Consider the following 23,169-nt stretch of genomic DNA (forward strand, 5'->3'; position numbering starts at 1 on the left):
CTACTACTGCTCCAACCACAACTACTACTGCACTAACCACTACAACTACTGCTCCAACCACAACTACTACTGCTCCAACCACAACAACTACTGCACCAACCACAACTACTACTGCTCCGACCACAACTACTACTGCTCCAACCACAACAACTACTGGACCAACCACTACTACTGCTCCAACCACAACTACTACTGCACCAACCTCTACAACTACTGTTCCAACCACAACTACTACTGCTCCAACCACAACAACTACTGCACCAACCACAATAACTACTGCCCCAACAACTACTACTGATCCAACCACAACAACTACTGGACCAACCACTACTACTGCTCCAACCACAACTACTACTGCACCAACCTCTACAACTACTGTTCCAACCACAACTACTACTGCTCCAACCACAACAACTACACCAACCTCTATAACTACTGTTCCAACCACAACTACTACTGCACCAACCACTACAACTACTGCCCCAACCACAACTACTACTGCACCAACCACTACAACTACTGCCCCAACCACAACTACTACTGCTCCAACCACAACAACTACTGCACCAACCACTACAACTACTGCTTCAACCACAACTACTACTGCACCAACCACAACTATTACTGCTCCAACCACAACTGGACCAACCTCTATAACTACTGCTTCAACCACAACAACTACTGCCCCAACCACAACTACTACTGCTGCTCCAACCACAACAACTACTGCCCCAACCACAACTAATGCTCCAACCACTACAACTACACCAACCACAACTACTACTGCTCCAACCACTGCTACTGCTTCAACCACAATTACTACTGCTCCAACCACAACAACTACTGCACCAACCACTACTACTGCTCCAACCACAACTACTACTGCTCCAACCACAACAACTACTGCACCAACCACAACAACTATTGCACCAACCATTACTACTGCTCCAACCACAACTACTGCTCCAACCACATCTACTACTGCACCAACCACAACTACTACTGCTCCAACCACAACTACTACTGCTCCAACAACAACAACTACTGCACCAACCATTACTACTGCTCCAACCACAACAACTACTGCACCAACTGCAACTACTGCCCAAACCACAACTATTACTGCACCAACCACTACAACTCCAGCTACAACCACAACTCCACCTACAACAACCACAACTATACAAGGTAAGGGATGCTGATGCGATTGTGAACTCTATTGGAGAGTTATGCTGACTGAAAACAGCATCCAAACAGAAATTCAGTCGACTCTTACTTGAATTACTATTAACACAACACAATTTAAAAGCAGATTCATAATAGTTACATGTCCAAGGCCCATGTGGAGAATAGTCTACATAAGAAGAGTCCCAGTCTGGGCCTTTCTATGTGGAGTTTGCATGTTCTTCCTGTGTGTGTGTGTGTGTGTTCCACATGTGTAAAATCATGCAGGGGTTGATTGAACACTCTACATTGCCCGTAAATGTGACTGTGTGAGTGAATAATTGTTAGTCTTTATTTGTTGGCGCCTGCAAAGGACCAGCGACCCTGTCCAGAGTGTACACTGCCTTTCACCCTGTGTAAACTGGGATTGACACTAGCAGCCCCACAAGCTCATGTGGAGGATAAAGTGATAGACAATTGTGGCAGAGTTCACCTCATTCATGCAACAAGCCTCTGTCGGCCTTAATGTGTAACAGACTCTGTGGCGTATAAACATGTGCCTGGTGTGTCACAAATTCTAACAGGCCTCTGTTGCTCATATTGGCAACTGCGGAAGCACAGGCAGACAGACACACAGAGCCACCAAAAACAATACTTCAATCCCACTCCGTGGGGTGAAGTAATAAATATGACCATATGCAATGCTTTGCTGGTTTACCTGTCTACAATCATCATTCACCATAAAAAACACATTATAGGTTAAACATGTGGAAACAACATAAACAACTGTTAACATTAAAATTATCAGATATTTGCTCATCCCTGCTTTGAACCCCAGGGAGTTGTGCTGTCTCCAGTTGTCATACAGGTTGTATGACAATTGGGGTTTCCAGTGTGTAGTGGGAAATTCCTCTATGCTGATGTTGATGTGTCTTCCACTGTGTTTTAACTGCAGCAACTCTACTGAGCATTTACAAAACAAGTATCATTAATTATAGTCTACAGGATAGAAATATGCATGATATCCACTGCCTTCATACATCAGTGACATTAAAGATTATGGTTTCAGATTGGTGCTAAAATCAGTTTTCAATATCTTTCATCTGTGATGAATCAAACAAAACACCATCAACCCTAGTTTGAACACAAAGTAAGAAATACAGTAACCAACAGCCAATGTGTGAAAAAACATACTTTTCACATGTTTGTTATAACTTAAAATATGAACATACTTTGAGAATATATAGTTTCTCTGATGAAAAACATGTGTTTCTTTATTTAGTTATGTAGTATAATTTATTTTGTAAACAAGCACGACTGTAAACTTACCTGGTTTTTCAGGTTATATGAAAGGGGCCTCTCCCTCTGTCACCTCCCTCTGTAAGTGAAGGAGGAGCAATTCAAAATCCAAGCATGATGTGCAAAATTATGTCAGTACCTACAGCAGTGAGGACTGAGTAACACCACTCATCATGGACTGCAAAAGTCTTTATTGGATCGTTTTGCTTGGATATTTTTGTGCATCCCGTGGACAAGGTCAATATTCATTTAATTTTCATATTTAATTTTTGGCTTTGGTTGTTGGCTGTTATGAATGTCTTATTAAAAAAATGTAAATGACATAAATTCAAAATGTTCCCTTTAGTGAACACCAACAAACAAGACCAAATAACAGTTAGACAGTTATCAGTTATGATATTTTTTACAATTATTTTTAAAATGATTATCAAATAATTACAAAAATGAAAACTGTATAATTAAAAAGACAAAAATTACGTTCACTTAGGATTATTGACATGATTTGGTGTACTATCAATGTGGCATGGTGCTTGAAATTCTCACTGTCACGGACAATGGAGAATCATAAAGAAGAGCCCACACTGAACTGGCACACAGTCATCTATGCCAGTGGACCGGTACCGGTCCGTGGGTCGATTGGTACCGAGACGCACAGAAAGTTAACATAACTTACATTATTTCCGTTTTATTTATTATCTAATGCTGAACGATGTTTTATTTTGGAAAATTACCGGATTCTCTCCGCCATATCTGTCTATGACTCACTCTTGAAGCATGTCAAGATGCTTGCCTCGGTCACATGTCAGGGTCGCAAGAAGAAGATCAACTGCTGGTGATTGCAAATGAAGGCTGATCGAAAGCACGGTGTTTTATTTTGCAGTGGGAGCGCAGCACCCGTCTCGTGGCTCGCGTCAAGTTTTTCAAGAGTTTCTCACTTGGAGACAAATGTCTCCTCCATTTCTGCATTAGTACATCTGTGATCGACCTCAGGGTCTACTTCAAAGAGACATGAATGTTCATTTACAAGGATAAGTTATACCTGGCTTAACTAAACAATGCCTTCTGATCCTTGTTTGATGTTCATTCAACGGATTAAGCCAGGATGAAATTACAGTGGTAGCATTGATGGAGCTATTTAAATGGGCTACATATTTGTTACCAAATTGTTAATGTTTTTAGACAAAAAATACAATTTACAAATACTGTCTCTCACTTCTCAACTCCGTCTCCTACCATGACATTTGCAGGAACAACCACCCCAACTCCACCTACAACTACCATGACACCTCCAACCACAACCACAACTACAGCTACAAGCACAACTACAACTCCAGCTACAACCACAACAACTCCATCTACAACCACCACAACTCCAGCCACAACCATGACCACTCCAGCTACAACCACAACGACTCCACCCACAACCACTACTGCACCAACCACAACTACTAATGCTCCAACCACAACTACTACTGCTCCAACCACAACTACTACTGCTTCAACCACAACTGCACCAACCACGACTACTACAGCTCCAACCACTCCTACTTCTCCAACCACAACTAATACTGCTCCAACCACTACTACTGCTCCAACCTCTATAACTACTGCTCCAACCACAACTACTACTGCTCCAACCACAACTACTACTGCTCCAACCACAACAACTACTGCACCAACCTCTATAACTACCGCCCCAACCTCTATAACTACTGCTCCAACCACAACTACTACTGCTCCAACCACAACAACTACTGCACCAACCTCTATAACTACTGCTCCAACCTCTATAACTACTGCTCCAACCACAACTACTACTGCTCCAACCTCTATAACTACTGCTCCAACCACAACTACTACCGCTCCAACCACAACAACTGCTGCACCAACCTCTATAACTACTGTCCCAACCTCTATAACTACTGCTCCAACCACAACTACTACTGCTCCAACCACAACTACTGCACCAACCTCTATAACTACTGCTCCAACCACAACTACTACTGCTCCAACCACAACAACTACTGCACCAACCTCTGTAACTACTGCACCAACCTCTATAACTACTGCCCCAACCTCTATAACTACTGCACCAACCTCTATAACTACTGCTCCAACCACAACTACTACTGCTCCAACCACAACTACTGCACCAACCTCTATAACTACTGCACCAACCTCTATAACTACTGCTCCAACCACAACTACTACTGCTCCAACCACAACAACTACTGCACCAACCTCTGTAACTACTGCACCAACCTCTATAACTACTGCCCCAACCTCTATATCTACTGCACCAACCACAACTCCTACTTCTCCAACCACAACAACTACTGCCCCAACCTCTATAACTACTGCCCCAACCACAACTACTACTGCTCCAACCACAACAACTACTGCACCAACCATAACTACTACTGCTCCAACAACTACTACTGCTCTAACAACTACTGCACCAACCACTACAACTACTGCTCCAACCACAACTACTATTGCTCCAACCACAACAACTATTGCAGCAACCACAACTACTACTGCTCCAACAACTACTGCACCAACCACTACAACTACTGCTCCAACCACAACTACTGCTCCAACCACCACAACTACTGCACCAACCACTACAACTACTGCCCCACCCACAACTACTACTGCTCCAACAACAACTACTGCTCCAACAACAACTACTGCACCAACCACAACAACTACTGCTCCAACCACAACTACTACTGCTCCAACAACAACTACTGCACCAACCACAACAACTACTGCTCCAACCACAACTACTACTGCTCCAACAACAACTACTGCACCAACCACAACAACTACTGCTCCAACCACAACTACTACTGCTCCAACCACAACTACTACTGCTCCAACAACAACTACTACTGCACCAACCACAACAACTACTGCTCCAACCACAACTACTACTGCACCCACCACAACTGCACCAACCACAACTACTGCTCCAATAACATCTACTGCTGCTTCAACCACAACTACTACTGTTCAAACCACAACAACCACTGCACCAACCACTACAACTACTGCTTCAACCACAACAACTACTGCTCCAACCACAACTACTACTGCACCAACGACTACAACTACTGCACCAACCACTACTACTGCTCCAACCACAACAACTACTGTACCAACCACAACTACTACTGCTCCAACAACAACTACTGCACCAACCACAACAACTACTGCACCAACCACAACTACTGTTCCAACAACAACTACTACTGCACCAACCACAACTACTACTGCTCCAACAACAACAACTACTGCACCAACCACAACAACTACTGCTTCAACCACAACTACTACTGCACCAACCACAACTACTACTGCACCAACCACAACAACTACTGCTCCAACCACAACAACTACTGCTCCAACCACAACTACTACTGCACCAACCACAACTACTACTGCACCAACCACAACTACTACTGCACCAATCACAACAACTACTGCACCAACCACAACAACTACTGCTCCAACCACAACTACTACTGCACCAACCACAACTACTACTGCACCAACCACAACAACTACTGCACCAACCACAACAACTACTGCTCCAACCACAACTACTACTGCACCAACCACAACAACTACTGCAACAACAACTACTGTTTCAACCACAACTACTACTGCACCAACCACAACAACTACTGCTCCAACCACAACTACTACTGCACCAACCACAACAACTACTGCTTCAACCACAACTACTACTGCTCCAACCACAACTACTACTGCACCAACCACAACTACTACTGCTCCAACAACAACTACTGCACCAACCACAACAACTACTGCTCCAACCACAACTACTACTGCTCCAACCACAACTACTACTGCACCAACCACAACTACTACTGCTCCAACCACAACTACTACTGCACCAACAACAACTACTGCACCAACCACTGCTCCAACAACTACTGCTCCAACCACAACTTCTACTCTTCCGACCACAACCACAACAACTACTGCTCCAACCACAACTACTACTGCTCCAACAACAACTACTGCACGAACCACAACTACTACTGCACCAACCACAACAACTACTGCTCCAACCAGTACTACTACTGCACCAACCACAACAACTACTGCTCCAACCACAACTACTACTGCACCAACCACAACAACTACTGCAACAACAACTACTGCTTCAACCACAACTACTACTGCTCCAACCACAACTACTACTGCACCAACCACAACTACTACTGCTCCAACAACAACTACTGCACCAACCACAACAACTACTGCACCAACCACAACTACTACTGCTCCAACAACAACAACTACTGCTCCAACCACAACTACTACTGCACCAACAACAACTACTGCACCAACCACAACAACTACTGCTCCAACAACAACTACTGCTCCAACCACAACTTCTACTCTTCCGACCACAACCACAACAACTACTGCTCCAACCACAACTACTGCACGAACCACAACTACTACTGCACCAACCACAACTACTACTGCATCAACCACAACAACTACTGCAACAACAACTACTGCTTCAACCACAACTACTACTGCTCCAACCACAACTACTACTGCACCAACAACAACTACTGCACCAACCACAACAACTACTGCTCCAACAACAACTACTGCTCCAACCACAACTACTGCTCCAACCACAACTTCTACTCTTCCGACCACAACCACAACAACTACTGCTCCAACCACAACTACTACTGCTCCAACCACAACTACTCCTCCAACCACAACTACTGCTCCAACCACAACTTCTACTCTTCCGACCACAACCACAACAACTACTGCTCCAACCACAACTACCACTGCACCAACCACAACAAGTACTGCACCAACCACAACTACTACTACTACTACTCCACCCACAACTACTACTCCACCCACAACAACTACTGCACCGACCTCTACAACTACTGCTCCAACCACCACAACTCCAGCCACAACCACAACCACTCCATCCACAACTCCTTCTACAACAATCCAAGGTGAGGTTTTAGTTTCTATCAAATGGATAGCTCAAATCCAATAGGGGAGATATTTTGAACCATAAAAGCATGCATACTGAAAAAGTAAAACCAGAACACAATTTATGAAAAAAGTTAAATAACCTTGATAGTAAAAGACCTCTTTGAAGGATAAATTAGCAAACAATAAAAGTTTTCTTAAAAGAGCTAAGCATCAATGCAGTTACAGGTGACTCTAATACGTATCAGCCTAGTGGATTTCCAACTAGCAGACATGGAGGGTAAAAACAAAATCTAGTCAGCTATTTGATTTGAAAATGTATTCTGCTTTAATTTAAATTGTTTAAGTTCTTTTAAATATTACTGCTATTTCTAACGCCTTGGAAAACAATGTATGTACCAATAATGGGATCTCACGGGCAAAGAGTCTTTTAACATTGACATAATTCTTATTTACGGTATTTGTTAATCAATTATGACATGTTCTTAATCCCCACAGGCCCCGTGATCATACTAGGTCTAGAGATTAAGCTAACTTCTTCTGGTGAGCTCAGCAACGGAACCATAGTCGAGCTTGTCAAAGAGGTACGTAACTCAAAAATTGAAATAACTGTCTGGGCAAAGCTCATCAACCCTGGGCAAAGCTCATCATGAGTAATGACAACTAATGGAATGCAATTTAAGTGTCGGACTGACCCTCTATTTTGTTCTCTCCCCATTTAGTTTTTGAGAGACCATCTCCTAAACGGCACAGCCCACACGGTCAACGTGAGAAAAATTCAAAGGGTTGTCGTTGCACCATAGAAACACCACCTGGACACAAACTGTAGACAATGGACTACATAAGCATATATTACGTTAGTTTTATCAATGTTTTTATCCAAGAGCCATTAGTAAACCACTGTAGGAAATGGTATTTTGAAAGGATCAATTTATCATTTAGCACTTAAATAAAATCTAAAACATTCATTGTTGACAGGCACATTGGAATTAAGTGTTATTTGCACATCAAAACAGTAAGTAAAAACCAAGAAATCTGATCTGACAAAGGAGTAGGTTGTATGTGGTTTATGCACATGCTTTGTAACTGGAGAAACTGCTCATCTGCTGATAAGCCTAGTTACCAGGAAACACTTCAACTTATTGCACCTCAGTCCTACCCTTTGACTGCACATTGTCAAAACCTGTTTAACAAATATGCCTGGATGACTTCCGTATACCAAGTGTATGACAAGACAAGGAAGTGACAGTGTATTCCTGGAAAAACGCAGTTTCCCAGTCTAATTAAAGTACCTAAAGAATTATCAATAGCACGATGAGACTTGTTTTTACAAGTGAACATGCTTTCATGTACCAAAGCATGTTTCCTGGTTGGCTTTGTGTTGGGAAAAACACCTGCACTTTATAAAAGATGTACAGTTGAGGCCAAAATTATTAGCCCTCCTTGTGAAATTAGACAAAACTCTTGATTTCTCTCTGGAAATGACCATTAACAACAAGTGTTTATATTGCATTTGTTTCCACGTGTGCATGCAAACCTTTTAAAGGTTTTGGCTCACGGCACATATTAATGAATGTGTATCATTTGTGTGTGAAGTGTAAAATATGTTAAGTATGACAGACCTTGTGAGATTAGAGCATATTATTAGGGTTCGAGCACAAGGTGCGTAGAACCCCATTTCAATGCAAAGGATTATTTTTTTTTATTATTACCTTCCAAGTATTTTTCTACCTGCAGTCAAAATGTTTTGTACTGTCTTCAATTTTCTCAAATTATTTTTGTACTTAAATACTTAATGCACAACCAGATTAAGTTTGACATGTCTGACACTTGAACTGTAGAACCAAAATGTTGAACATTTGATTTCCTACCAGTAGGTTTGTGTGACAAAATGATTTTAGTTTATTAAGCTTTATATCACTTTGAAAGACAAATAAAGAAATCTGTGTTTGTGTCTATTAATACTATTGTCTTCATTTGTTTTTTTTAAATGACCTTTATTCAGCATTTGATTTTAAAGCATATACATTAATAAAAAATGTTTTTCTCCCATAAAATATTTAGAAAATAACAGAATGTTAAATGTAATGACGTATAATAAAACAACCTATTCTGTTAGATAGCCAAGTATGAAAATATATTGGAGGTCCATGACTTAAGAATTAATACTTTTTTGCAGTAAATAATTAAAATAAGTACAAAACAGAGTGACGTAAAGTAACACAATGGAAAACATGTGCAGGGTGTTGAAACATCCTGTCAAGACATCTCATCTGATCCACACCTTGTCCTTTGCTATGATCACAGTCAGTCAGCATTCCCAGCTGCTCTAAAACACATTGTTTCCCTGACACAAAAGAAATCATGCAAAGCTGCTGTTACACAGCCACCTCCAAAAACAATGACACATAAAACCTGGCCGACACGTCTCATCAAGTGACTAATGTAAATAGCAAATAGCTGCTCAGACAGGTACGGTGCTACTTAGAGTCAGCTAGAGGGGGAAATGTTTTCAGGAGACCCTCCCGTTCCCAGACTTGTCATCTCGTGTGGAGTAATCGGCTCAGTCTCCCCCTCTCTGGACGCGTGAAAACCCCAGAGCCTTGTGTACGGCTCTGCTCAGCAGCGCCAAGAGATCCACAGCCCGCACCACTGACCTCGGCAGGAAGAGCTCCAGAGCACAGGTGGAGGCATAGGGCAGACCATCCTGAAAATGTGATGTTTGAATAGATTTGAAAAAAGAAGGAAAGACACATGCCATCAGGAATCAACACACTCAAATGACAGAATGGATATTATGGCAATGTCATTTCCTCCAGAGACTTACATTCCATTATTGAATTGTAGCAGCTTTGTCAGTAACATTGGATCGAACTGGCGTGTTACATTTACTGGACATTTCCTCTCTTAACAGACAAATCTATTCGGCCAGTCACATGGCAGGAACTTAAAGAATTTAGGCATTTGGTTATGATCAAAATACGTGGCTGAAAAGCACACCAAGCATCAGCATGAGGAAGAAAAGTGACTTAAGTGACGCTGACTGTAGCGTGGTTGGCAGCAGAAAACTGCTGATCTACTGGCGGATCATTTTCTTGATTAATCGAGTACTTGTTTGCTCAGAAAATGTTGAAACAACGTCGATCAGTGTTTCCCAAACCTGGAAATGATGACGTTCTGTTCTGAAATGTCTTGTTTTGTCTGCCAACCAAAATAATGCAGTGGAAACGATTTCTTTCTTATATGGAGCAAATACATCAGAAAATATTCGCGCGTCAATATTTAAGAAGCTAAATGATCTGAAAACAAACACTCAAATTGATTAATCAAAATAGTTGACGATTGATTTAGTCATAGATTATTCGAATAATCGTACGATTTCTTTATCCCATGAAAGTAGAGGACATTAAAAAGAGGACACTGACAAGTCTCATACTAATCTGAGAAATACTAACCCCTGTGTAGAAACGCAGGGAGATTACCCTGGGGAACCCATGAGGAGGCAGGTGATCGGCCCCAGTGATGAAGGTGAGGACGTCTTTGACAGAAAAATCTGCCTGGCCATCTAAATGTGAACAGGGAATTACAAAACAAACATCTGAAAGAGCATTTGTGAGAACACTCGCCTGGAGGAAAATAAAAAAATTGTCAGTCACTCGGTTAATTGTATCATTTGCTGAAATACACCCTCCTTGCTTACTGCTGATGATGTCGAGGACCGTTTCCCAGTGGTTAACTGTTGTCTCCTCTGCTGCCCTCAGCTCACAGCCTTGACGGCTGTAGCAGACGCCAAAGAGGGACAGAGGTGTCTGGTGTGCGCTCGTCATCGCCGGCACAAACACCCTCCAGTTCAACATGACTATATCCCACAAGCCACCGCAACTGTTCATGCCCGCCTTGAACTGGGAGATCATACTGGCAACCCTGACAGACAGCAGGAGGACACGTGGGTCTTAAAATAATATTATCATTATTAACAACAACAACAACAACGACGATAACATATGGGAATAATAAATCAGAAGGCAAAAAGAAAGGCAGTTCAATAGGTTAAATAGAACTCACTAAACCACTTCATGGCCTACCTGTGGAAGATGTAGTGTTTGACAAGGCGGATATAGAGGTCTGATATTTCATCAGAATAGTCAGAATAGATGCCAGGGATCCCACAGCTCGACACCCACTCACACATAGCAGGAGACAGCAGCTTCACGTCTGTGTAACTTTGCAGCTGGAAGAGAAGCAGTAGTTATTTTTAGCTCTTCAAGTTATTTTAATATATCTAATGATCATATTTTCCTATATTCTGGTACATTTACTGTGTTTTTTAATTGACCAGTTCTGCTTATGCATAACCTACATTTGACAAATAAACAAATCTATATGTATCCATGTTTTGACCTTGTCGTCGTCATGGAGACCAAAAGCTGGTCCTAATGTGGCAGAACCTGGTCAAAGATTGCAGGTCAACCGCTGTAGAAACTGAATCAGCCCATCTCAGTAACATGTTAAAGTTAGCTAACAATATTATGAATAATAACAACAACGCTCCAACCCTGATCATGTCCTGAACCATGACACTGGAGATACATGGTTATCCACGATTCAACGGATCGGATGAAAGAACTCTTTTGTGCATCAGTCAATTCTAAAACTAACCATGGAGCTTAATCCCAGATCGGGTGTACTGAAGACCTCTTCTGTCCTCGCTGATTGTTCCGTCTTGTCTTTGTCGTTATGCAAATGCATTTCAGACTTAATTGTCTGACAGTAAAGTATATCATCATCATCATCTCTAAGGAACTGGTTTAAGTTTAGGGCTACGATATGAATTGTGGTTAGACATTAACTGGTTAGGGTTAGATATTTAGTTTTGATGGCTGTGCCCTAAAGTGAGGTTTTCGGACCAGGTTTTGGTCTCCATGACACCCACTCGACCCACAAGGTCAGTGTTTATGCCAGAAAAGGTCCTGAAGAAGAGGTAACAAATACAAGTCAGTCACACTCATCTCGTGTCTGTGCCGCATTCTTAGTGACTAACGCTAAAACCAAGTCTTCACCCTCAAAAAGCCTCTTTTAAGGGGTGACAGAATGTGAGGGCCATCTTTAATGTCCTCACTTTCACAAAATGTCTGCACTCCGTGTGTGTGTGTGTGTGTGTGTGTGTGTGTGTTACCTGTTGCAGTCGGCTCTGCACTTTAGTGTCAGTAATGTCTCTCCATGTAAAATCTTCCAATGATGGATTGTGGCCACACATCAGCTGTCAGTACACAGAGTATATACACACAATACATTACAGTGATATAGTGCACTCTATAAAGTATGGAAGCACAAAAAAATTTATATATTTTTTTCCTATTTTTCTGAGTAATTCTTTTTTTGTGGTAATTTTTTTCGTTCCGTTTTTCCAAGTAATTTTTTTTCTGTATTTCGTGGTCATTTTAAACTCTCCCAAGACCCTCCAATCTGCAAGTGACTGCACGGACCCAAGGTGACTCCTGCCCGCACATACTGTACATCTCTTGAGTCACCATGTAGCGAGCCTGAACACATTTCAAATGCATCGTCTTGCCTCCGTGGAGCATGCCATATCTGTCCAACTGATCCTGGAGAAACATTGCTATGTATTGCTAGCAGATCTGAATGGGCTTTCCTTCTGAACAACCTTCTGAAAGTCCTCAGGTGCCTGTGTAAAGTCGACAAACTAATGGTAATGCCATTTATGTGACTTAAAGACAGGAATATCTCCCAGTCTCTTGATACTGGCTCAGATCAAAGTAAAACTTGATCAAACTAAACACGGCGTCCATGTTGTTACCATTAAATGGAGCTCTCAATAAAGGAATGAATGAGCTTGTTTCAAATGCCCTCTACTGAAAAAAATCAGTAAATCAGACAAGGCGGCTTTATCTCAAGAGATAAAGAGTGAAGTTATTACCAGCCGAATAATATAAAACAATTACAATATCATGGGTTAGTTTTTGTCGTTGCCGTGTAAGTGGTCTCGTCACAGTAGTGACTGACCGATAACTTAAATCAGTGAGCATTTCAATAGAAAGCCATGTTAAATAATGAAGGTACATTTCTGAATTTGGGTCTAGCGTGTTTGCATGTTGGCGTAAAGTAAAAAAAGTCTTACAGTTATTAACAGCAAATTATTGCATTCACTGCCATTCTGCTAACCAGTTTCTCTTGACATCATGTTGCTTGAGGCCCAGTGTTTTGAATAAACAGACATGAAATAGGACGACCTACAATCTGAATATCAATATAAACAATTGAAATTGAAGTGCAGAGAACATTAAACCATTGAGACTTGCTGCGTCAGTTGAAGAAAACAAGAATATCCAGTCAGTAGCAATGCCACACAAACAAAAACAACAAAAAACAAAAACATGCGCACAACCTGGAAGAGGACAGGGTGTAGACAGCTAGGTCCAGGTCCACCCTGAGCCAAAGACCAGCTGATGAGAATGCCTGCTTCGGCATACTTCCCACCTTCAAGTGCGGCAAGGTCGTAGGTCAAAAACAGGCGTCCTGGATGACCCTCGAAGACAGAACTTTGCTGCAGCTCGAGGAGAGTCAACCTGCGAGACAAGATATTAAATCTCTTGACATGACAGACATTTGGGTGCTTAAAGATAGTGAGACATCAACAGCCTGGGAACCAAAACAGAACTGTGTCTTCACGCTGAAAACGATTCCATTTGGAATTTGAAAGGTTGGTTATCTGTGAAAATTACAAAATAGTTCATTTCTCCATGCCAGCTGTCATCAGTGGGTGTCAATAAACTGTGGTGGAGAGGAAGAAGGAAGGAGAAGCTCAGCAGTGGAACTTTGGTTTCGCCTAACTGGTGTGAACACTGGTTGGTTCACTTAACCAAGGTTCCCCACTGGAACCAGAACTGTGCTGGTGCTTGCCAGCATGTACTTTGGAGTACTTTGGAGAATGAGCGGTTTACAAAGTTAAAGGAATACTTCACCGATTTGCATTTAGCTTTGTATTATACTACTTTTATATTACACAATCCCTATTCTAGTAATACAAGGATTCCTTTAAAGCAGGAGTGTCAAACTCAAATGACCTGGGGGCCAATGAGCATATAGTCTGGTCAAGCAGGGGCCGACATAGAGGAAAAAACAACTATTTAGTAGCCGGTGGGCAATATAAGATATTCATTATGATATTAAAAAGAATTGCAAAGTAAAAGTGCTTGTTTTGATATAAAATTATTCACAATAAAAACACATTTATGATGCACAAAAACGGAGAATTACATTTAAAATTTAGTAAATAATGACGAAGATAATTGTGATTAAAACAGCTTAAATATATGTGATTTCATGTTGAGTGTAATACAATTAATAAAGCAATGATTACAACCAAATGTCTTATTACTATTATACTATTATATTACAAATACATTTAGTCTTATATTCTGTCTCTATTCAATCGCCTTGCACAGTGGTGGGCGGGCCGCATGTAATCGATTGGAGGGCCACATGTGGCCCCCGGGCCACCAGTTTGACACATGTGCTTTAAAGCTTCAGTGGGTGATTTCAGTCCAATTTTGCAGTATTTTAATCAAGGGTGGGTCAATATATGAAGTTGGTGATATATCGTCGGCGTTCCTCGTGCAATACAATAATATTATATAAATAAATACATTTTAATTCACAAATTAAGGCATTCTAAAGTAAATGGGCCCACCCTGGCAGTTTCACTCGCCGGGCATCACTACTTCATGTCTCCTCATGGCAGCGCTGCTCAAATGAATGGGGGAAACTAAGGTGGAAGTTACCCGGCTCAAAGAAGAGGGAGTTTACAGCAGGAAAACTACTTTATTTATGCACTTTGTTCTCTATATGTTGTGAATAAACAGAGAAACCCTGCACTTTATAACTTTTCACCGACGTTTTGTTTTTGTTCTTCACGGAATCTTACTGTGACCTCTCCAGCCAGAGTTGTGGAAAATTGCTAAAATAAAAAGTGACCCACTTTGAAATAAATAGAGAAAACATGTGGATCCAAATAAGCACTTGCTTCACATACACATGACTTAATTCAAGTGTTGGGAGTGGCTTCCCAAATTATATTTAATTTAATGTTTCAAACACAGGTTTGTTGAGTTTGAGTTTCCGTGGGAAGAATTCTCTGAGAGGTTTTTAAAACATAGACATAGGATGCGATGCATATTTTTACTTGACGAAATATTAAAAACACTTTCATTCATCGCCTTGATCTCAAAATAAGATGTGTTTACTTTGAAAGACAAACATTTAAATACAGTCATTAGAGCCGCAGGTTGCAGACCACTGACTTAGACAGATATTGTGATGTATCACTATAGATTATCTTATAATATATTGATTCTCACAGAATCATTGTAGCGTGATATTATTGGGATCGTGGACCGTGTATCGTATGGCACCCTGTGATCCCCATCCCTAGCTGAACATGGGCTCGGTCAATCGACACCGAGTGTCTGTGTGAGCAGTAGAATTCACTTCCGTTTCGTTGTGTTTCCATTCATACTCCAACCTGTCAGCAGGCATCGCTTTACGAGCGCAATGTTGCCGTCCAGTTGTGTGGAGATGATTGGTTTGAATGTAACAGGCGTTCGTTTACATTGAAAAGTTACGCACTACAGCTTCCACTTGGGAAATGCTTTTCTGAAGACAAGGACATTTGACAAACACATTCTATATACTGTTGACTTCAGGTAAAATATAATATGAATAATAAAAAAAACCTGAAGAATTCTCTGAGAGGCCCCTCATGGCCGTTGGTCTCCTCTCCGCTGAAGGAGATGATGGGCGTCGCCCTGAAGCAGAAGGCTGGGTTCCTCAGCCACTCCAGAGCGCTGTGCAGCAGCTCTGTCCTCCTCACCTGGACGTGGGTTTCTACGTCTCCATCCACGTTCTCCTGCCTGAACAGCCTCAGGACAGTGTCCAGGTCGAGCGTTAACTAAAAAACATTAATAAATAAATAATCAAAGACAGACATGACGGCCCCTTTTTACAGGGTTCCCACACCTTGGTCGACATCAAATTCAAGGACGAAATGTGCCGACACAGCTTAAAATGGGAGGGCAAGAGTCACCCATGACGTCCACTTTTATTGATTTGCAGCACACTCTGCATCTGGACAAGCGACTGTCCTTGGGAGCTTGGTCACAGTCAGTCTTTGTAATTTTCTTCGGTGCGACAGAGATCTTGGAATTTGCATTTCTCAGGCATCATGTCGTCACTCACTCTCTCTGGAACTCGCTCATTGTTCTGCATGGAATCTGACCTCAACGGCTGAGAGACAGCTAGTAATTATGACTTGTCCTGTGTAGGACAAGTCTACGAATATCAGGCATGAAACAGTCGGTGTTATCGTAACAAACAAGGGAGACATTTGCCTAAATATCAACTTCACTTGTTCAAATTCACAATCTTTCAAGGATTAAAAAGGACCCGTGGGAACCCTGCTTTCACCATGCAGGAAACAGTGAAATCATTTCACCTCCTCTGTGGTCCTGCCACAGTCAGGCTGCGTCTCTTCTCCTGGCTGATTGTCTTCATCTGTGTTGGACTGGAGACAAAACTCCTCCCTGAAAAGAGACAACAATCATAACTTTGTGTAATTCAGTCACATGGTTCACCATTTGGTTATGATCAAAAAAGGTTTCCAAGATCTCCTGCAAGGAGTCGTTCGTGCCAACAAACCTGTTGAGCGCAGGTGTCACACTCGAAGGCCTCTCACATTCTGCCTGTTGAGGAAATATAAAAATTAAGATTTTAGAAGAACAATCAAACACTGATGTAGCTATCGTTTATCTAGCCTTTGAAAAGGTCCAGTTTGTAATATTTAGAAATTGAATATATTGCCCATAGGTATGTCTGTATAAGAGTATAACTGCACAAACATAAAGAGCCTTAGCACAGGCAGAATACAGAATTCAGAGATTAAAGAAAGTCAGAATTCTAACTTTTTCTTTAATCTCAGAATTCTGACTTTTCTCTCTGAATCTTTAAACTCAGACTTTCTCAGAATTCATGCCGTTTTTTTAGAGATTTATTTTGCATCACACATTTTTTACTGTGAATTATATGTAGTTACATCATTAACACTAGACACTCATATCGCCCACCCCTACTGACCAGGTGCCATTGATGTCACACATCCTTACACAAAGGAACTTTAAGCAACATACAGTCCTGAATCCAACACTTACACCACACACAACAGTGACGGTTAGTATCCACACAACTGGAATTAAAACTCTACTTCACTCTTCAGAAAGCGAATATGTTACAATAATGGATAAGTTAAATGTTAAAGGAAGATTTGATTTGAAAAGGAAAAAAACTATTTAATATGGAAAAGTCATGAAACACATTATTTTCAGCAATCATACTGGCTGAAATGACAAAACCATCCCATAATAACACAGCAATAATGGAATCAAGATGAGTGTGTTTCACCTGAGGAACCTCCAGGTGAGCAAAGACATACAAAGGGCCGTGCTGGGAAATACTGAGCACCTGCTCTGTCGTCCAGCCCTCTGCGGGGGGATCTGGGACAAACAGAACCCTGGAGCCCTGCAGACACTGGAAACAACAACAATAACTCGCACACACACACACACACACACCACCAAAAACAGATAAACCCAAATGTAGATGTCAAACAGCAAAATTGTGCAGCAAATGTATTCTAGCATTTACTTCCAGAAAGAACAAAGAACATTTCAAATATGAACATAGTGATGTGAAATTACACACACCTGCAGATATGTGAAGGAGAACCTTTGTCCTGGTCGTCTTACAAACTTCCCTCTGAAAAGCATGGCCAGCCGACTCTCCATCTGACTGATTGACCAGCCGTCGTCGATGGTGATGCGAGCAGTTATCGCCGCGGTTCCTGGAGAAGCTCCTTCGTCATCGTGTGGAACAATCTGTCTGTATATAAAATATTTACCTTGCTGATGCTGAATATCAGTTAACTGCCTGTACACTATATTTATTTACGCATGTACCTGCAACATGCAATATTTCTATAGCCTTCATTCTTGTACATAACGTACAAAGACCTTTCTGTTTTACCCATCTGTAATCCCTTACTTTCCCTTACTGTGTGTTGTCTGTTTTTGCTGCTGTAACAGGTGAATTCCCCCACGATGAGGAATAAATAAAGTTTATCTTATCTTAAACAGTAAATCAGAATTCCTGATTATGTCACTTGAGATCATGGATAAAAATATGCAGCTCAAGTTTTTTTTAGAAACTACGATCATGTTCAAGGTAAATGCAGTGGCACACACAGACATTGCGGGGAGGGGGGGGGGGGGAGTGCTCAAGTGAATAACAAGGGCACCTTCATAATTATTTGGAGGAAAATAGAGGATCATCCCCCCTCCTTTTTCTGCAACTGACTGAACATGATATTTCTGCTTCGTCTGTGACAACATGGACACACAACACAGCTCACAGCTCCATTGTCCTGACGTTTTCACGGCAACAGTAAAACGAGATGTTTTTAAGTGACTGCTTGGCAACAGAGTCAGTGCATTACAACTGCAGATTCACAGGATTATACTGTAAGTGTTAGGGCCCAACGTCTATACATTATTGCACAGTTAGGTTTATTTTCATTATTATTTGCAGACAGAGTTAATAGACAATGTTTCCATAATCCAACTTATATCAGGTGAGTAGAAAATAACATTCAGCTCGAGCAGTTTCATACTTGATTATGTGATTTTTGATATATTTGATTTAATTAGGAATTGACGGCACGAGCCACATTTAAAATACATAATGTAAATAAAAGAAACGAATAGGACATAACGTATATGTGGGTTCGAGCCCCGGTTGGAACAAGGGCCTTTTTGCATGGAGTTTGCATGTTCTCCCCGTGTGTGCGTGGGTTTTCTGGCTTCCTCCCACAGCCCACAAACAAACAATATAGGGGTTAGGTAGATGGGTCACTCTAAAATGACCATAGGTGTGAATGGTTGAATGGTTGTTTGTCTCTATATGTGGCCCTGCGATGGACTGGCGAACTCTCCAGGGTGTACCCCGCCTATTGCCCCAAGTCATCTGAGATTGGCACAGCACCCACCACGACCCTTCTGTGGAGGATAAAGCAGTAAAAAAAATGGATGGATGGATGGATAGATAATGTTTATGTAGCCAAAGGGCAACATTAGTAGAAAAGAAACCTTAGTAGCTTCACGTGTGATTTGGAATCACCAAATTACCTTGTGTAGTGAGGTGTGAGGTGTAGAAATAGGAATTCAAATGCAACTTTTGGGCACATTTATAAAATACGTATATAAAATTAGTGACAAGGAGAGCTTTCTGCACAGAGGGCAAAGGGACAGGCGATTGAGCACCACGTCAGGTTTATCTGTGCATGTCTGCGCTTAAATGTGACATCACAGAAGGACAAGTTGACATTCTTTGTCTCAGTGGTAGCACAGGAGAAATGTCCCTACTTTCCAAAATAAAGGGGGCCATCACTGAGTGGGGGAAACTGATAATGTCTGCAGCGAACTCGACGGCATTCTGTCAGTTACATCTTGATAGTGATGGAGTTTTAAAGAAGAGGACGTCGTGAAAAACAGGTGGTAATAAGGGACAATATCAGATGTCATACCAGTGTGGCGAGTACTTAAGATATCTTAACTGAAGACAAGCACGGACAGCAGTTTCTCACGAGGGAGAAATGGGTTTATCAGATTATCTCGTGTTACAATAGAACTCTCACCGCTGTGGCTGAGCCAGGTCGTGAGCCGCGGGCAGACAGACGACGTCCCTGACCACCAGGCCTCTCCTCTGCGGAGTCGCTCTCCTCCATTTGAGAAGGCTCATAGTGTCTGGCTGTGATGCCTGCAACACACGTTAGGATTTATTTCATGTTTGATATAAATGATACGATCGCAGTCTGAGGTCAACGTCAGACCAGGGAACAAGGAAACAGAAGCATGGATACAAATCATTTAGAAGTATGCGGCTGTAACTAATTATTCAGCATTATTACAAACAGAGGTCATGGTGGAAGAACGGTGGAACTTTACCTTCACTCGTTCACTCTTTGAGACTTTGAAGGGAGGAAAGACCTGTGAAAATACAAGGAAAGCAGCATTGACAGTTAAGATTCCATAAATCAATCACAAGCATGTGTCACTGTGACAGACTGTGGCGCTATTTGTTTACGTAGCCTACATTCTTAACTCACTCACATTCCACCTATTGTTATCACTAACCTCCATTTCTATCTCTATTTCCTCCATGAAGCCTGGGATCGGGGTGTAGTGCTTTGTCACTTCACCTGCAGGAAGCTCTGGGCTGGGCCTAGTTCTAGTTCTGGTCTGAACCTCAGACTCAGACTCAGACTCTGATTCCTTCTCTGGGTCTGGGAACAGAGGATGCTCCAGGTGTCTCTGAGATCAAGAAGAAGAATAAATTAGACTAACACCACAATCTCAACAGTGGCTACTTGTGTGTGGAAACAAATTGATGTATGGATGAATGTTTGCGATGCATGTCACATGCATGCACACACACTAAAACTTATCTGTGGATCTTTGCATTTTTGTTCCGTAACCACTGAAAACCAAACACTGGGTGAAAAAAAAAAAAACAGTTTAACCTAAAGATTATTTTCTTTTCATTGTTTTTCATGTGAATCTTTGATTTCTAGGCAATTTCAAATGTCCCCCATATGTGGAAACATATCTCTATAATTGCTAGTCCAAGATTTGTGGACATGTATCGCCCCAAATTGGGATCCACCAGCTGCTTCTTATTGGATTTTGACATCATTCTGATGGCAAAATCTGTAACAAATGAGGTCCATGTAATTTAGCTCATGGTGCTAAAGCTCAAACACTATTTTCACCTGCAGAAAATAAGAATCTCTTTCAGTGTCAGCATGGCTCAATCGTACCACTACAGGAATAAATATATATGCGATTTGAAAAGACTTTAAGATATAATCTAAAATATGAATTCAACTGTGTATTCCTGTGGTCATGTGTCACATTCTTTCTGAGATTTGAGCACAAACTTAACTTTCCTCTGTGTGTTTTAACAACAAACACTTTCAGGATCAGTGATGCTTCCTTGTTTTCAGTGTGTATTTGTGTGTGTGTGTGTGTGTGTGTGTGTGTGTGAGACTAACAGTCACATAGTGTAGAAGCCACACCTGGTAAAACATGTGCTCCTCCACCTCCTCCTGCACTGGGATCACCACACAGAGTTCCTCTGAAGAGAACAGCTCCATCTCAATGTTATCTCTGATGGCCCGCAATGTTGCCTTCCTCTCGCCCAACTTCATCCTCTCAGATTAAGACAGCTTTCGGTTTGTTGTTCAGTCGCGTCAAAACTCAATCGCCTTCTCACTTTTAGCTCCCAACCTTTTCTGGACTCTTTCCTTTATTTTTTCACCCTCTCTTATTTTTAATTTATCTCCTTGGTCTCAGTCTTCTTGTGCTTCTTGGTTGTCTCCTTGCCTGCTGTCCATTTCTTCCCTTAGGCCCCCTTACAAAACAGGCAAACCTGTAAGTTCTTCTTGGCTGTTGGTGGCCTTCCAAACATCTGAGGTCTTATTTCCTCAAGGTGAGATCGATCAGAGTCCAAAGCTCTGATTGGCTCACAGTCCACCAGTCCGGCTGTGACTGCAGAGGTGGACAGTTCAGAAGCTCTGATTGGTTTAGCAACATCTTTGGACTTAAAACATTTCACATTTTTTTTTTCCTCCAGAGGTCACTTATGGGGGAAATCAGTTAAGAAGGCTGATAAGACAAATGCACAGCTCATGTGATTGATCAGCTAATCAACTACAAACTTCTGTTTTCTTCGCTGACCTGATGATTGAGTCACTTCTCACTGATTACGCTAACATAACCCAGTATTTGTCCCAAATGCAGTCCACAGTTACCACATAATTTAAAAATATTAAAATACAATAAAACTCACAGACTGAATGAAAAAAGTGCATTGCATTCACTTAAAATTAAAAAAACAAAGACTTTTTTTTCTGACTGGGTCTGACTTTCCAAGATTTTTTAGGGGAGTTTTGGGGGAAATTTTGCTACCTCAAAACATCAGACAAGGAGCTCTCAGGATTCAGTACACTTCTGTATATATCCCTGAAATATGCCATATTTATTTATTTTATCTCGTGGAAACATTACAATGTCCAGCTGATCCGAGTGTTCTTTGCATCTTAACAACCTCAAAGTCCTGAGGTGCCAGCAAGCGTAGAGTTGACCAACTAATACCAATACCATCAGTGTTACTGAAGGACAAGAGAATCTCCCGATGTCTCAGAAAAAAGCAAAGTAAAACTGGATTAAACCAAACGACTAGGACATCTCTGTTTTCAACTGAGCGTTAGAGATGGAAAAGGAAGCTTCTCAGCTATCTCATTCATTCACAAAAACTGATCCTGAAAACAAAATCTCGTAAATTAAGGCTTGAGAAACAATCAAATTCAGACCCCTGAAAGAAAATCATGAATTTGGACATAAAGAAAATCTCAAAAATTCAGACCCAGGAAAAAAATCATAAATTCAGACCTGAAAAGAAATCTTATGAATTCACCCCCCCCTCCCCCAAAACAAATTTTTTCACACCAAAAAAAAAAGAAGAAATTTAGATCTGCAAACAAAAACCCCGGACATTGAGAGCAGAAAAAAGCAA

At 41.4% G+C, this 23,169-nt stretch overlaps 1 protein-coding gene across 1 annotated transcript; it reads right to left on the reverse strand.

The window, feature by feature from the left end:
* Positions 1 to 9,590: 9,590 nt before the first annotated feature.
* LOC131466129 (uncharacterized) lies at positions 9,591 to 22,016 on the reverse strand. Its single transcript, XM_058639288.1, has 15 exons — positions 21,671 to 22,016; positions 20,730 to 20,906; positions 20,541 to 20,582; positions 20,231 to 20,352; positions 18,246 to 18,420; positions 17,944 to 18,069; positions 17,185 to 17,228; positions 16,982 to 17,069; positions 16,224 to 16,438; positions 13,877 to 14,057; positions 12,647 to 12,730; positions 11,556 to 11,701; positions 11,171 to 11,394; positions 10,926 to 11,035; positions 9,591 to 10,177 (listed from the first exon to the last, which is right to left on the reverse strand). The coding sequence occupies exons 1-15, from the start codon at positions 21,800 to 21,802 to the stop codon at positions 10,034 to 10,036; spliced, it is 2,010 nt and encodes a 669-aa protein (XP_058495271.1). The 5' UTR covers positions 21,803 to 22,016; the 3' UTR covers positions 9,591 to 10,033.
* Positions 22,017 to 23,169: the final 1,153 nt, after the last annotated feature.

The sequence above is a fragment of the Solea solea genome, chromosome 9 (genome assembly GCF_958295425.1).
Source record: "Solea solea chromosome 9, fSolSol10.1, whole genome shotgun sequence".
In the NCBI taxonomy this organism is placed as follows: domain Eukaryota; kingdom Metazoa; phylum Chordata; class Actinopteri; order Pleuronectiformes; family Soleidae; genus Solea; species Solea solea.